Source organism: Chenopodium album, chromosome 27 (assembly GCF_948465745.1).
Source record: "Chenopodium album chromosome 27, dcCheAlbu1.1, whole genome shotgun sequence".
Taxonomy (NCBI): Eukaryota; Viridiplantae; Streptophyta; class Magnoliopsida; order Caryophyllales; family Amaranthaceae; genus Chenopodium; species Chenopodium album.
This window is the reverse complement of record NC_137860.1, coordinates 23,938,126-23,952,757: the sequence shown is the minus strand read 5'-3', so window position 1 is coordinate 23,952,757 and position 14,632 is coordinate 23,938,126. Positions and strand designations below refer to the sequence as shown.

At 36.4% G+C, this 14,632-nt stretch overlaps 1 protein-coding gene across 1 annotated transcript; it reads left to right on the top strand.

Moving 5' to 3' along the window:
• Positions 1–3,577: 3,577 nt before the first annotated feature.
• On the top strand, positions 3,578–13,542 carry LOC145621238 (uncharacterized). The gene is made up of 7 exons (XM_081675977.1): positions 3,578–3,842; positions 3,957–3,997; positions 4,100–4,163; positions 4,326–4,514; positions 6,459–6,530; positions 12,766–12,944; positions 13,048–13,542. The coding sequence occupies exons 1-7, from the start codon at positions 3,612–3,614 to the stop codon at positions 13,163–13,165; spliced, it is 894 nt and encodes a 297-aa protein (XP_081532103.1). The 5' UTR covers positions 3,578–3,611; the 3' UTR covers positions 13,166–13,542.
• The last annotated feature ends 1,090 nt before the right edge of the window (positions 13,543–14,632 follow it).

The window sequence follows — 14,632 nt, the reverse complement described above, 5'->3', positions numbered from 1 at the left end:
GCTTATTGAAAAGGTGGAAGAGGCATGGAATAATTCATTTGATCCAACTGTCAACAAGTATACTTGGATAACACTACAAAGTTGCATAATTAAAATTCTGGAGAAGATGGGAGGGAACAACTTTGTCCCTCCACATATGAAAAAAAGGCATTTGAATAGTCTAGGTATACTACCAGACTTGTTGGAGGTGGACAGGGATCTTCTACAAAGTGCAGTTAACTACTTGAACACAATTGAAGTTCAAACAAACAGCAACCATCAACAAGAAGCTAACATGGAAGTGGATGCAGATTAAGCAATAGGGGACTCCATCTTTTGGGAAACAAAGACTGCCACACATAACCACTCATCCCTAAACTTTATTTTTTTGATTTTAGTTTAAGTTTTGGTTATGTGTATTTTGGTAAATAGCAAGTGCATATGTAATGGCAGTCTTTTACTTAGAAAATTTTTATCAAAGTAAACTTTTGTAACTAAAAAAGACCATTTGTAATGATGAAACCCAAGAATACTTTTGCTAAAATTCCATCAGATAGGATTTTTTTTCATCAAAGCATAGTAGATAATGGGTATCTCGACAGCAACCTCTAAGAGAAGTCACTAGAGCTTCCACATCTATCAATTAGCTCTCAGTTGAGTCCCTTCATCATATGGAGGTAAAAAATTTAATTGCACTGTATGTGGGGGGACTCATTGCATTATAGGGCCTTTTTTTTAAGCACTCATGTATTCAGTGTTAGGGACAGCAAAATCAACCCACAAACACAGTGCACTAACTAGTAAAACAGAGGCAGGAAAACAGAGGCAGCAGCATCAAAGCTCACAGCACATAAACAAGTCATTCACAATGCCAAAACTCACTGCAACAAACTAGATAAACACCAAAGCAGCATAATGCATCCCAGTACTCAAAATCACCACAAATAAACAAGTAATACATGCAACAAAAACCCAAGGACTCAGTCATACAAGAGTAACAAACATAGCACCAACAGGGGACTCAATCTCAACAACATCATGCTATAAACTTAAAAAAATAAAAATTAGGGTTTCAAAATTTACGCTGCCCCATTAGTTTGGGGGTGGGTGGAACTCAGGATAGTAGATCTGGAGGTAAGCCGTGTACACATCATCTGGCCCCTGTCCATCTGGAAGCCCAGATCTGACCCTCTTGACCCCGGAACTAGGCCCAGCCCCAACCCTACCCATCATAGGATGGGATGGAGGTGGCCTAAGGACCTCCTCAGCAGTCAGCTCCACAGATCTAGACTCTCCTGTCTCAGATTTTGCATCAGGAGCCACATCAGTAGGGGTAGGAAGTGCCGCAACCAAGGGACGGTGCCTTTTCGGGGGTGAATCCACCAGATCTATCACCGGAACACTAGGAGAAGGGGCTTTTGATGCAGAAGGCTTAGGTTTGTCCTCCTCGTCATCACTAGAAATGTACTCAACAAGCTTGGCTCCTCGAATCCTTCGTCTAGCAATTATAGAAGCACGGCGAACAGGCTTGAGCATCCCACATCCTCTCCGAGGAATGTAGTGTGTGACACCAGGAGCAGGGGTAGGAGAAGAACCCTTGCTGTTTGAAGAAAGGGACTCGTTGCAGCGTAGATCTGGGGTCTCAGAAGTCTCAGAAGCCATTTTTTTGGTGAGAAGAGAGGAATAAGGATGCAAACAGAAGGAAATGAAGAGAGAGAAGGAGTAAAACCAGAGAGTGAAGACAGAGGAGGAAGACGAGTGATGAAAGAGAGGAAGAGAGAGAGAGGGAGATACAGAGAGATAGAGAGAGAGAGAATATGAACGAATACAGTTCATTTGGGGGGGATTTTTCTGGAAAATTGAAGAGCCCCCATTCAATGCCTTCAACCACCTTCATTCTCAATTGAATGCAGATTCAATGAAGGTAGTTGGGTTGTGGGTTAATTTAAAAGAATAGGGTTAAATTTGGTGGGAATTGTTAATTTAATTAAGTTGAGTTAAATTTAACAAATTAGATTAGAATTACTAATGTTGTGAGTTATAAAATAAGTAAGTGTAAAATGGTAAATTTATAAGAAAAAAACTACCAAAAAAGAAAAGAAAGTAAGTTGTTGCGAGTAATGTGAACCTTCCTAAAAAGGAATTTGTTGCGAGTAATAAGAAGCGGAGGTAGTATATTAAAACTATTATTATTATATATTTTTTTTTGACAGAAACTATTCTTTGTTATTAGAGTTATTTCCAACATGATCAATGCAGTAATACTATAGTCCAACTAAAATTAAGCTGTGGGCTTGTGGCATGTTATTTGAAAGGAAGTAATTGTTCAACAAGGGAGAGTAATCCTTTGGGCCATAAACCAACATCTTCTACATACCCTCATACACCCAAGTGCACCCAATGCTAGTGTTTTTTTTTTTTTTTGTTTTTGTTTTTTTTTTTCCCAAGATTGTAATATCAGCGGAAAATATCTTTGGGTACACCTTGCAAAAAAATAAAATGTACCAAATGGTATTTTCTACTCATTTAAATAATTTAACATATTATGTTCATTTTTTAATTTTAAATTAAGCCAAAAAAAAAAAAAAAACCTTAGGTGCAACTACCTCTACATGCACTCGTGTGTACCGTGGTAAATAATTTGTGTTGCAATTCAAATTGGATGAAATTAAGAACAAGTTGAAACCAAAATCAATTAAACACCTCTACACATTGACAGATCTAGAAATTTTCCCTTATAGGACTGGACTTTCAGAATTATCGAACATAAGATAATTTTGTTGAATTAATGTATATCCATGAAGATAATAATTAAAAAAAAAAACTTGTACCAGATAAAAGCATGATTGGTTCTAAAAAAAAAAAAAACCAAAACAAAAAAAGTAGCATGATTGTGTAAAATAATGTATATGCTTTGATTTCAATGAAAAGAAAAAATAACACTTCCTTCATTTCTTTATATTTGACACGTTTCATTAGCCGAGTTTGTCAAAACACAAATTCAACCATCAATATCTTTAAATTACTAATAAAAAAGTTGATATTGAAATCTTAAATCGTGACGAATCTAAAAAGATTTCACATGACTATATTTTTCTTGACGTATAAATCACAAAACATGATCGAAAAGAATATGTATCATTGTCCCATGTTACGTTGCTAATTCCCTTGTGTTCTCCCCATCATCGTTGTGAAATAAAGATTTCTATTATTTTGGAATTTGAAATGATTAATGGACTAATAGTGTTTCATTGTATGACAAAGGAAATTGGTTTACTAGAATCACTTAGGTCATTTTGGATATCATTTATTTTAGTTCGATTCATTTTGAGTATAATGTAACTATAGCTCGGATCACTTTGATTATCGGGTCTATTCAAGTCAATCAAATTAAGTTAAAATCGGGCCGGGTCAATTCTGATAGCTGATCAACTTTGGGTCAGGTTAGCTTGAATATCAGACATCAGTTCAATTTCCAGTTGACTACAACCATGTCGGGTCAACTTTGGGTATCAGGTTAAGTTCGGGCCAACTCCACTACAGGTAAGGTAATGTTCGGGTTGTTAAACTCGGGTCATTTTTCGGATCACGGGTCGGGCTAGGATTGCCGGGTCCATTGCATTAACTGCCCCATGGCAACATCAGCAAAACTGCAAAAGTCTCTTCTCAGTTCTCAGTTCTCACCGTGCTCGATAGTTAGACAGAAAATGTGGAAGATGAGCCGTTTTACAGACCAAGCAGCCACTGTAAGACGATCAATTCTAAGCTCTCGAAAACAATTTGCAAATCATGAATCTTTCGCATTTTCTCCATTTTCTCATCCTTCAAACTCTACCTCTGTCCGCTTTCTCGATTTCTACCAGGTTTTTTCTCATACAATTAATGCCCTTTTGAATCTTGTTCAATTTTGATTTTTTTTTGAATTTTTTTTTTTTGGTATTTTGCGAATGAATATTGGTGTTAATATGTAATTTCAGATGGGAAACAAAGATGCAATTGAGAAAGAACGTGCTCGACTGTATGTATCCATGGTTTTGTGAACTTATTTTATTAAATTTTTTTATTTTTGGGTTATCTATGCATTTTGATGTGTGGTAATTTATGTTTGAATTTAGGACAGTAAAGATGAGATGAGTAGGGGATATTTTGCTGATATGTCTGATCTTAAAAAAAATGGTGGCAAGGTAATTTTTTAAGTTGTTAATTGTGGAGAATTTTTAAGGGTTTTTCGATTTATTTCTGTGAAAATATGTTGAATTTTGATGTTATTTTGCTTGTTTTTAGACAATATGCAAAATGGGTTTTTTGTTGATTTGATGTTTATGGACTTGTGTTATTTTGGTTAGATTGCTATGGCAAGTAAGACTCTAATCCCTGCTGCTATAGCTGCAAAGTTTCCATCAGTGGAAGTTAGTTATTCAGATGGTAAAAGTTTTAAGCTCCCAATTGGGTCAGATGGTAATGTGGTTGATCGCGACAATGTGGATCTTCCTAAAGCAACTTTACTTTGTCTGTCGTTTCGTGCGAGTTCTCAGGTTTGCATTTGAACTGCTGTATGCTACCTCTTTATGTATACTTGTGTGTTAATTGTCTCGAGTATTATGATTTCTTCGAAGTTGTTGAATTTGGGGATTGAAGTTATAGTTTATGAAGACCACATTGCTGAAAAACTTGTTTGTATTTCAAAGATTAGGTAGGCATGGTTCTTAAAGTTAGCTTACCTTGTTAATTACTAATTCTCTGAAGTGATTCAGCCTTTTGGATTTTTAGTGTTGCCGTCTTATCGATCCTTTTGTTTCATCCAAATTAATTTGTATTATACCATAATGAAGAATTGAAGAGATTAATGTATCATATATCCGCTAGCAACTCTTTTGTATTTTCCTAATCTTCATGCCAAAAATGTCCTTACCCGTGATTGCATTAGGCTTCACCATATATCCGCTTTTTAGGAAGGATTTCACACTCACTCTCACATCTACGGGCTACAATCCAACTCTAAATAAGGACCTGGTGGCTGCATAACTACTCTAGGAATTATCACATCAGAAGAAGCTCTGCTTTCTGAATTCTGAATATTCCCTGGTGGTGACAATGTATGTTGTATTAGGCAGGAATTTCTCCTGAGTGATCTCTTGTAGCCGTTGCACTTGCTCGGTGAACCAGGAATCACCCTCCCAACTTTTGGGGCTAGGCCCTGGCATTTTAAGCGACATTCTTTTTTATTTTTTTTATTTATTTATGTATTTATTTATTTTTATTATCATGGCCAACAGCTTGACTTTTTTAAACTATCAGGTTGTTTCAATCATAGGCTATCATCTGATCAGATATTACTTCTTTTAGATCCACAACCACTACCACCTCTAGCCATTGTTATATTAAATTTGCACTGAGTTGACTGGCAAATGAAATTTTTGATGTATACTTCGGCATGTAATGGAACCCTTATATCACTCCCATCCCTGTCCAATGATCTTTTACTAAGACAATTAAGAAGATCAGGAAATATGACCCATAGCGGTATGACTTGAAGAGATTCAGCTTTTAATATTAATATTTGAAATTCAGGTGTTTTAAGGATGATGATCATTTATGATGTCTGGCTAAGAGTAGAGGACATTTCTATCCTCAATTGTCCTTAATTTCACAATACAGTATCTTCATGTTGAAGTATGGTAGGTCGTGATAAGTAAACATATTGCATCAATAGGTTATCCTAGATTTATAATTGTCAGTCTCTCACACAACATAGAGATTTAAGAGTAGCATATTATTTCTCAGATATACATATAACCTCATCTTTGTGCGATTGAGCCACTGGTTTTTGTATCCTCAATCATAGTAACAATCTAAGTCAAACCCTTTCTATTAGCAGCGATTCCAATTGAAGCTCCCTATCTCTTCCTCAACAACATTCCCATCCTGCAAATTCAGCCTTCAAGCGACATATTAGCATGAGAGGATTTCTAGTGGGTCATTTGATATGGCTAGCTTTGCCCCAACTTTTGTCCCTTTCCAGATGTATCTCTTTGTCCATTTTCTCAGGGTTGTCCACTTGATCTGAATGTTTCAGGTTGTTGAGTCTTGTTATATCAATGTAAGCTTGTGTTCTTGCTGCAGCTTGTCCTTTTGAACGTTATTTATGGTTTGAGCACTTACACGCAGCCATTGCTAATATGTGCAGTGCCAGGAGATTTGATTTAGCTGTAAGAAGAATGCTCGGTTCCTTTTCATGTTGGGAATCTGTTTTTCAATGTCTTGCTTTTTTCATTTGTTAGAGATCTTGCATTGGCTCTCTTGGTCCAAAAAAACAAACAGCTGTGATATCCAAAAAAACAAAATGCTTATTATCTTTAATTTTGTGCAACAAATCTGGATCTTGGGCCCTACTGCCCTAGGTCATTTTTTAAAGATTTTTAAGGTGACATGCTTTCTGCGGTAGCTCTGTGGTCTGACTTTTCCATGTTCATTTACAGGCAATGAATGATACTTGGACCAAACCATTTCTGAATGCTTTCAGTGATTCCAAGAATATCCACCTTTACGAGGTACATCATGCTTTAAAATGTATCTTAGGATTAAATAGTGGGCTGGCCTTTTGCATCCCCTATGTGCACAAGATTAACCACAGCCCACAAGTTTTATGATTTCTTTAGTAAGCTGTGTTGCGTGGTTGAGTTTTTAGTAGCTGATGCTTTGTTATGTGTTTTGAATGCATAAGGTATAATTCTAATCTTTGATGGTTCAATAAGAAATAAGAACAAGTCCATGCAATGTGTTATATGGCTTAGGTATAATCTGGGGGCTTCCTCCCTAAATTATGTATATGCCTATTTTTATTTATTTGACTTGTTGATGGTATGAATTGTGTTTTAACATAAAATGAAGATGTTTTTATTATTTTAAGTGCATTACTGTATGAACTTATCTGGATGACTATGGATGACTATGTCTAACTGATAACAAAGTTCAACCATCTTAGCATTACTTCTTCCAATTCACAGGTCATATTATCATCTATACCTGAAATTCTCTAGCCTTTTGCATCGACATATTTATTTTTATGTGGATGTTCAGCATTGAATTTAATCCCTATAATTTCTGCAAAATATGAAGTCTATTACATACTTCGTATCTATTTATCATGTTTTCATCCTTGCAGCATTCCAGCTAATTTTTTTAAAGCTCTAATGCACTTTATGTTCAACAAATGAATAGTTAATGTATGAATCAAAATGATCATGTTCAGTGGGTCGTATCTAAGAATCCTTTGCATGTTGCTGGCAGTAGGCTAGACATTTGAATTTCTAAGGTCTAGTGACTATAGAGTTGAACTTCATCGTAGAAATTTTCATTTCTAATATTTTTCCTTCCAAAAGAGGTCTTGGCACAATCACCTGAATTTCCTTGCAGCTTAGCTGATCTTTACTTTAGGTTTTAAGGATTTGGTGTCGTTTAAGAGCTTTTAACTTTTTGCAATACTGGTATGATAGTAGCTTTTAGAATTTTGAGGGTGCTAGTCAGTTTATGAGGTTTGGAGTAACTAAAAAAGAATATACTAGTTAATACATTTCTTCTTTGTACAATCTTCTATGAATCATTTTCCTAAGGTGTTCACTCAATTAGAGATTGATAGACGTTTGACCGTCATGGTGCAAATATAAGAATTGTTTCCTCTACATCTTTCACAAGAACACAATTTAGTATTGCATAGGTTTTTTAACGTTCCCTTTGAATGTAACACCCTAGAAATTCCTTTCCTTTAAATACCCATTTTACTCTTTAAAATACAATTTAGGAATATTTAAGACATTACCGCCACCATGAAAACGACTAAGGCAATTATTAAAGATACACAGCGGAAGACTTAAAATTAAAAACCGTTTAAACAAGTCAACTCAAAAGTCAACCAAACGAAAGTAAAGTTCAAAACCAAAACAAACAAAGTCAAATAAAATCAAACTACAACTTGGAATATTACAGGCCCTTATTCAAAACCATTCCAAAATCAAACCTTTGCGTTAGTCCACACAGAATATGTCATAAATAAATAAAGCATAAAACATATCGTAAATTAATGGAAACTAGCATGATTCACTCTTCACTCATGCCCAGTCATGAATATGCTTCAATACCTGAAGTTTATCTCTACTTGTCCCCACTACTCTCCATTAAAAATGGGTCATTATAGGGCAAGATAAAGACATGGCCAAACACACACAATCAACAAAGTTGAGTACATAAGCGTAATTAAACACACTAACATGCTTTCACCTATCAACACACTCATTTAGCTCAATGCACCTGTTTACAAGCACACACAACAAACAACAAGACACTTTAACTAGACACTAAATAATTCATTTAGCGTTGATTACGCATCGAACGGGTTTCCAACTATACCTCCCCCAAATAAATTGAGGTACACGGGAGCTAACCGTGCCAGCGACAAAACCACTCAAAGGTGGCGGAAAGCCTGCGCATAATAATAAATAAAAAGGAATGTACAGCGTCCTGTACTCCATTAGAAGTTATGGTTAAATATAAAACCCCATAACTCCGCCCCATTGTTCATACTCAAGGTATATACGTTCCAAGAGTTTTGGTGCGTACTGCTGTCAGCGGTGGGGGAACAAGAGCAGCCGAAAAAAAAAAGGGGAAGGAGAAAAGAAAAAGAAAGAAAAATAAGGAAGAGAGAGAGAAGTTTACCTTGGGTTTTCTCCACTCTGGGCAAAGTTGATTGCCTCATAAGTGGGATATTTATACCCTTTCTCAACCAATTCCTCTTTCCCTAAATTTTCCTCTTTTAGTTTTTCCTAATCCCTTCCCTAATAAAACTTGTTAAAATTAAACTTTTTTAAAATAAAACCCTAACTTTTTATAAATAAAGAAATTAAATAAACTTTCCTTTTATAAAAATATTAGTTAAAATACCATAATTAAGATATTAAAATTATTCAAATACTTTATAAACTACATATTTTAAATAAAATACGTATAAAAATACGGGGGTATTACATTGAAGATCTAGATGATGAAAATATGAAAGTCACTATATTTTTTACTACTATAGATCTATAAACGAGAGAATTCTATGTATTTCGGTTGATGATTGAAAGAAGGGGAGCAACCATGGAAGATTATCAATGGTATCAGCATTTTCTTGATGAAGAATGAGTGAATTGAATGTCGGGATCGAGTTTAGTTTTCTTGTGCAGATGATGATTATCAATTGCAATTAGGCGAGCAAATCGGGTACCCGGTCCAATTTTTAGGAACTGGACTCGAAATTGTTTGGGATCGAGTTCTAAAATTCAGATTTGGAATCGGAACCATTCCAACCGATCCTAAAATTTAGGATTTGAAATTGTTAAAATTTAGTACCAAGTAATACTTATTTTGATCCATTTTCGTTTTTCCTCCATTACACATTTTGTGCAACAAACCTTGTTGCACGTTTCCCAAGACAAAATTTGTTAATAGGTGATTAACAAAGTAAAGGGTTTGTGATTAGGGGTAAGAGAGAAAAAGGTGGAAAATTAATCAACCACGCCCACCACCCACAAGCAGCGACATCCACCACGCCCACCACCCACCAGCAGCGACATCCACCACGCCCACCACCCACAAGCAGCGATATCCACCACGCCCACAACCCACCAGCAGCAACATCCACCACCACCCAAATCTACCCACACCCCGAAACCACCACCACCTCATCCCGTAATCACCATCTCACAACCACCACCCTATCCCGTCTCATCACCATAACCACCTAAAACCCACTCCAGACAACTTGTATCAACACCGCAACTCGTAACCCAGTCACCACCGCCAAGCTCCGAAACCTCAACCCACCCAAATCGCAGCCACAACCAAGATCTAAAACCCCTCCATAACCAACCTGTACCAATTCGCAGCCACAACCTCCATAACCACCGAAAAACCAACCTCAATCAATTTATAGGGTTTCAATTTTGAGAATGATCGGCGGCTATAAAAAGGGGGAAAAGAGTCGGCGACGACTTTGACGGGGGAAAAGAAGCCTAGGGACTCGATCGGTGGTGGTTTTCGAAGAAGAATAAAGAAAGAGAAGTGACTTTTGGGTTCGGTGTGGCTGGTCGGAAATTTTCTAGGAATTTCAGGGCGGCAGCGATGGACCCGTTCAAGGTTATGGGTGGCCGGCTGGGTGGGGGATTTCGGCCTGAAGATGGGCTGGGGTCGTGGCAGTGAGAGAAGAGAGTGAAAATTTAAAGTAGTTGTGGTTGTGGTGGTGAATTGGTGATGGTTGCTGTGGTGTTGGTTGTGGTGGAGGTGAGAGAACACTTGGTGATGATAATGGTAGATAGGTTTTGAGGGAGGAGAGAGATTAAGATTAGGGATTAAATTATAAATGAATTAATTTAGTTTAATATAATAACATATAATCTTATTAATTTAATGTGTGTTATTGAACTTAAGTAAGGGCACATGGGTCATTTTACACAAAAATATTTACTATAAATGGAAATTTTTACTTTGTTGCACATAATGTGTAACATCCGTTTTTAGAAATTGTTGCACATAATGCATAACTGAGGAAGTAATACTTATTTTGATCCATTTTCGTTTTTACTTATATTTATATATGCATGAAGTTATTTTATTTAAGTTAGGTACTAATAATATTTGTTTTTTATTTACTATCCAGATACATTCAACCTTTTTTTGTTTTTAAACATATATTTAGTTTAATATATATTGGGTAACCGGGTATCCAAGCGGTTCCGGCCCAAAACTTGAGAATTGCAATTAGAATAAGTTGTAATCGGTTCCTTGATTTATTACTCGGTTCCAATTCCGAATCCCGACCTGCTGGTTCTTCACCGGTTTCAGTTCCAATTCTGGGTATCCAAATTTTTTGTTCACCCCTAGCAGTTAGGCAGTTATAACTTTTCGATCCCTTTGATTCCCAAAAAAAATTGGAGTGTTTGAATTTGCTCGCCTAATAAAAAATGAGGATTGTCGATAATTCATGCCACAAATAATCATTCTCAGCACGTATAATTGAATTCTTATTCAAACAATTATTCAAAATCTTATGTTGCATGTTATGGAAATTTGTATATGTATCTTTTGATGGTGTATAATTGATGTTTCTGATTGAGATTTTAGAGTGGGTTTGTTGAAAGAGTCGTAGATAATTTAGTTAGAGTGAGGGTAAAGAGCTTATTTCTTTAATTTTTAGGTTATGATGATATTTTTTTGTAGGAAATTCTCAATTGGCCATGATGGAATGACCCTCATATGTCGACTTAAGATAGATCATTATTTTTAAGAACAGTGTGTAATTATTAAGGCTAGAGTTACATGAGGAGAGATGATGGATTTGTCTCTTTATTCACAATGTGTAAGCATAGTTTTTTGTTAAGTATCAAGAAAAGTTGTCCTCAATTGATACGAGCTTACATGATGATGATATGTTTCTTTACTTCACATAGGTTTGTCTCCAATTTGCCCCCTTGTTGAATTAAGCACTCTCCTTTAGTGCCTTAATCCGAATTTACGATTAAGCGTCGTAGACAATTAAGCACACAAGCTATCACCCTTGCTAGTATGCCCAACCACTCGTGCCTTGGTTTTGCTCACACTCTCTAAGTGTTTGAAGGAAAGAGATTAAGTTGCAAGAGACCACACGTGCTTTTAAAATGCTTTTGTATTACTCTCAACTTGAATGTACAAATGAGCCTTAGAGCCCTATTTATAGTGCTCCATCCTACTTACAATGAGTATCTAGAAAATTCCTAACCTCCTCAGATGGAGAGTTTTAGACAATAAGGATCTAGAGAGTTCCCACCTCCTTAGGAACTACATACATGGAGGTTTCTACATTCTACCTAGAATGCTAAAGAGAACCCTAGAAAATTTTAAAATATTACTCCCTCTGTCCTAAAAAGAATGACCCATTTGGCCAAAACTTTGTCCCAAAAAGAATGACCCATTTGCATTAAAACACCTACCAATTTGCTACAATATTTGTGCAAAATTAGATTCCCCATATAAAAATTTGATTTCCCATGTTATTTTATTACTTTCTCTCTCTATTTTTTTACAAACCCCATGTAAATTTATCTTTCCAATATACTTTTACTTCTTTTTACTTAACTTCCTTAATACCCGCGTAATCAACCCAAATGGGTCGTTCTTTTTGGGACGGAGGGAGTACAAGAGTTATGTACATATATAGAACTTAGAAGACTTCTAATATGCACCAGACCTTCCTTGATTATTCTAGAGTCATCCACTCTAGAATAGTCTTCAAAAGAACCTCGTAGAACAGCTCATAACCTTCTAGAAGCTTTCCGCGTTTTTCGGACTACCTACCGCCAAAAGTCGTACTTTGGGACCTCATCTCGGTAAACTGACACCACCATGGTTTTCCTTGGCCCAAAATACGGTGGACTTCTAAATTTGGGCCCATTTGGACTTCATTAAGGCCCCCCTAATGGCCCATTATTGTGTTATTGTCACTTACTCACTTGGGTGCTCACTAGTTTTACAAGGCTTCAACTAAATAAAGCTCTATAGGAGAAAGTGTGCTGCTAGGCACCAAGAGCAAGCCCCCTAGCCACGAATATGCCTTGTTGCCTAGTGACCCAAATGACGCCTATCCTCGGTGTGAGAAATGACCTGTGACAATATGCTATAATATTTAAAGGAGATGCATGTACATCCTTTCAATTTCTTTGTTCATTTTCTTTTCACTGAAGATGAACTTTATAACTGCAATTTTCTTAACCTCAGGTATCATTTGTGGACTCATGGTTACTGTCACGAAATCCTATGAAATGGCTCTTGCTTCGAATGATGAAAAAATCAAATCCAGCTGAGAATTCAGGCGCTCTGCAAAGACAGTTAGTCTATTCTTTTGGCAATCACTATTACTTCAGAAAGGAGCTCAAGATATTGAACCTTTTGACTGGGTATTTAATCTTCGGCTTCTCTTAGTAGTTACCTTGTTCAGTAGTCTAACCTCTTGAGCCTTGAGTACTTTGTTAATATTTTTCAAAAAATGTATTTTCACAGGTACACGTTCTTGCTAGATAGTTTTGGTAGAATAAGATGGCAGGGTTACGGAGCAGCAACAGAAGAGGAGTTATCATCACTTCTTTCAAGCACTTCTCTTCTACTAGAAGAAAAGTAAGCTGTCAAAATCGTGTAATGTCAGCAGCAGTTAAAGTGGATCATCTGTCAAAATTTTGGAACATAACATGAATAAATTCTGGGACTACTTTAGAAATAAGAAGCATTGAGCACTTGTTATCTTTGTCTCCGCCAAACGTAAATTCCCAGTGATGGTGATTAACAGCACAAGTCTTTCTGGTCTTTAGCTCTATAGAGACTTAGGGTATTTTAGGATACACTTCGGTTTGGTTGTTGTATTTTGAGAAGATTCATCATTTATAATGTTAGTTTACCCCCAAGAATGCCCTGTGATGGAGCTTGAATTTTTGATTGTGGATGTATAGATTGTGTACATTGCAATTACATTACAAAAAAAAAAAAAGTGTAGTTATGCCATATTCTGTTTTGCAATTCTTTTAATTCTAATGGTCGCCTCTAATTAGTGCTCTTTCTATGCGGTGGAATTTGTTTTGGTTATAATCTATAGTATCCCTCCTGTATATATATTTGAAACATGCATTTATTGGTGTTTTCATGATTAACTTACACATTAAATGACTAATTTTAACCTTGATCTAAAAATTACTAACTCATCCTTGGTAAGACCACACCACCACCAATGCCCACCACTTAAGCCACCCTAAAACCACCCCTACCTACTACTTGAAACAACCTACCCCCATCTCTATCTTGATTTTTTTAACCCTGTTTTACATCCTCAAAATGTAAATCTACGCACTATTAGATAAGGTCAACTGAATCCAGACGCTCTTATCACAGGAAACCTGGGCTGGTTGGCAACGCCCGGAGGGGTAAGGGAAGGGGATTTATCTTTGATTAGAATCGAACCTCACACCTCAAGGATGCGAGGCGACTTTCTATGTCACTGCACCAGAGGGTCTTTCTCGATTGGTACCTCTGGATTAGAAAGAAAAGAACGTTAACATTTAAACACTTGATATTTGCGACTAGGACGCTTAATGCTACTATCGTCTGTAATCATAATAATAGTGCATTAGTGCCCCTACTAATTGTGGATTTATGGGATCGACTTTGTCAAGTTGGGGTTAGAATGTTTTTGCCTTGTCTTAGGTCCTGTTTGGCAAAAGTAGCGTTAGCGGGTAGCTTTTAGCAGTCGAGTGCGGGTAGTTGTTAAGATAGCGAGTAGCGGTTAATTAGTAATGGATAGAGGTTAGCTGTCAAAGTAACGGTTGATAGTGTGAGTGTTTGGCAAAAATAGCGGTTTTAATACCAAAATATATCAAAATTCATATAAATATTATTTTAAAATTAATAAAAATTTGCCAAACGCTACCCGCTACTTCTAAACGCGGCTATTTTTAACGTTTAAGAAAAGCTACCTAAACGCTACCTCTATCGCTAACTGCTGCTAAAATCGCTACATTGCCAAACACTCTCACATTTTTTCAATTAGTGTTTTGACTGGTCAAAACACTACCCGCTACTTCAAACGCTACCACCAAAC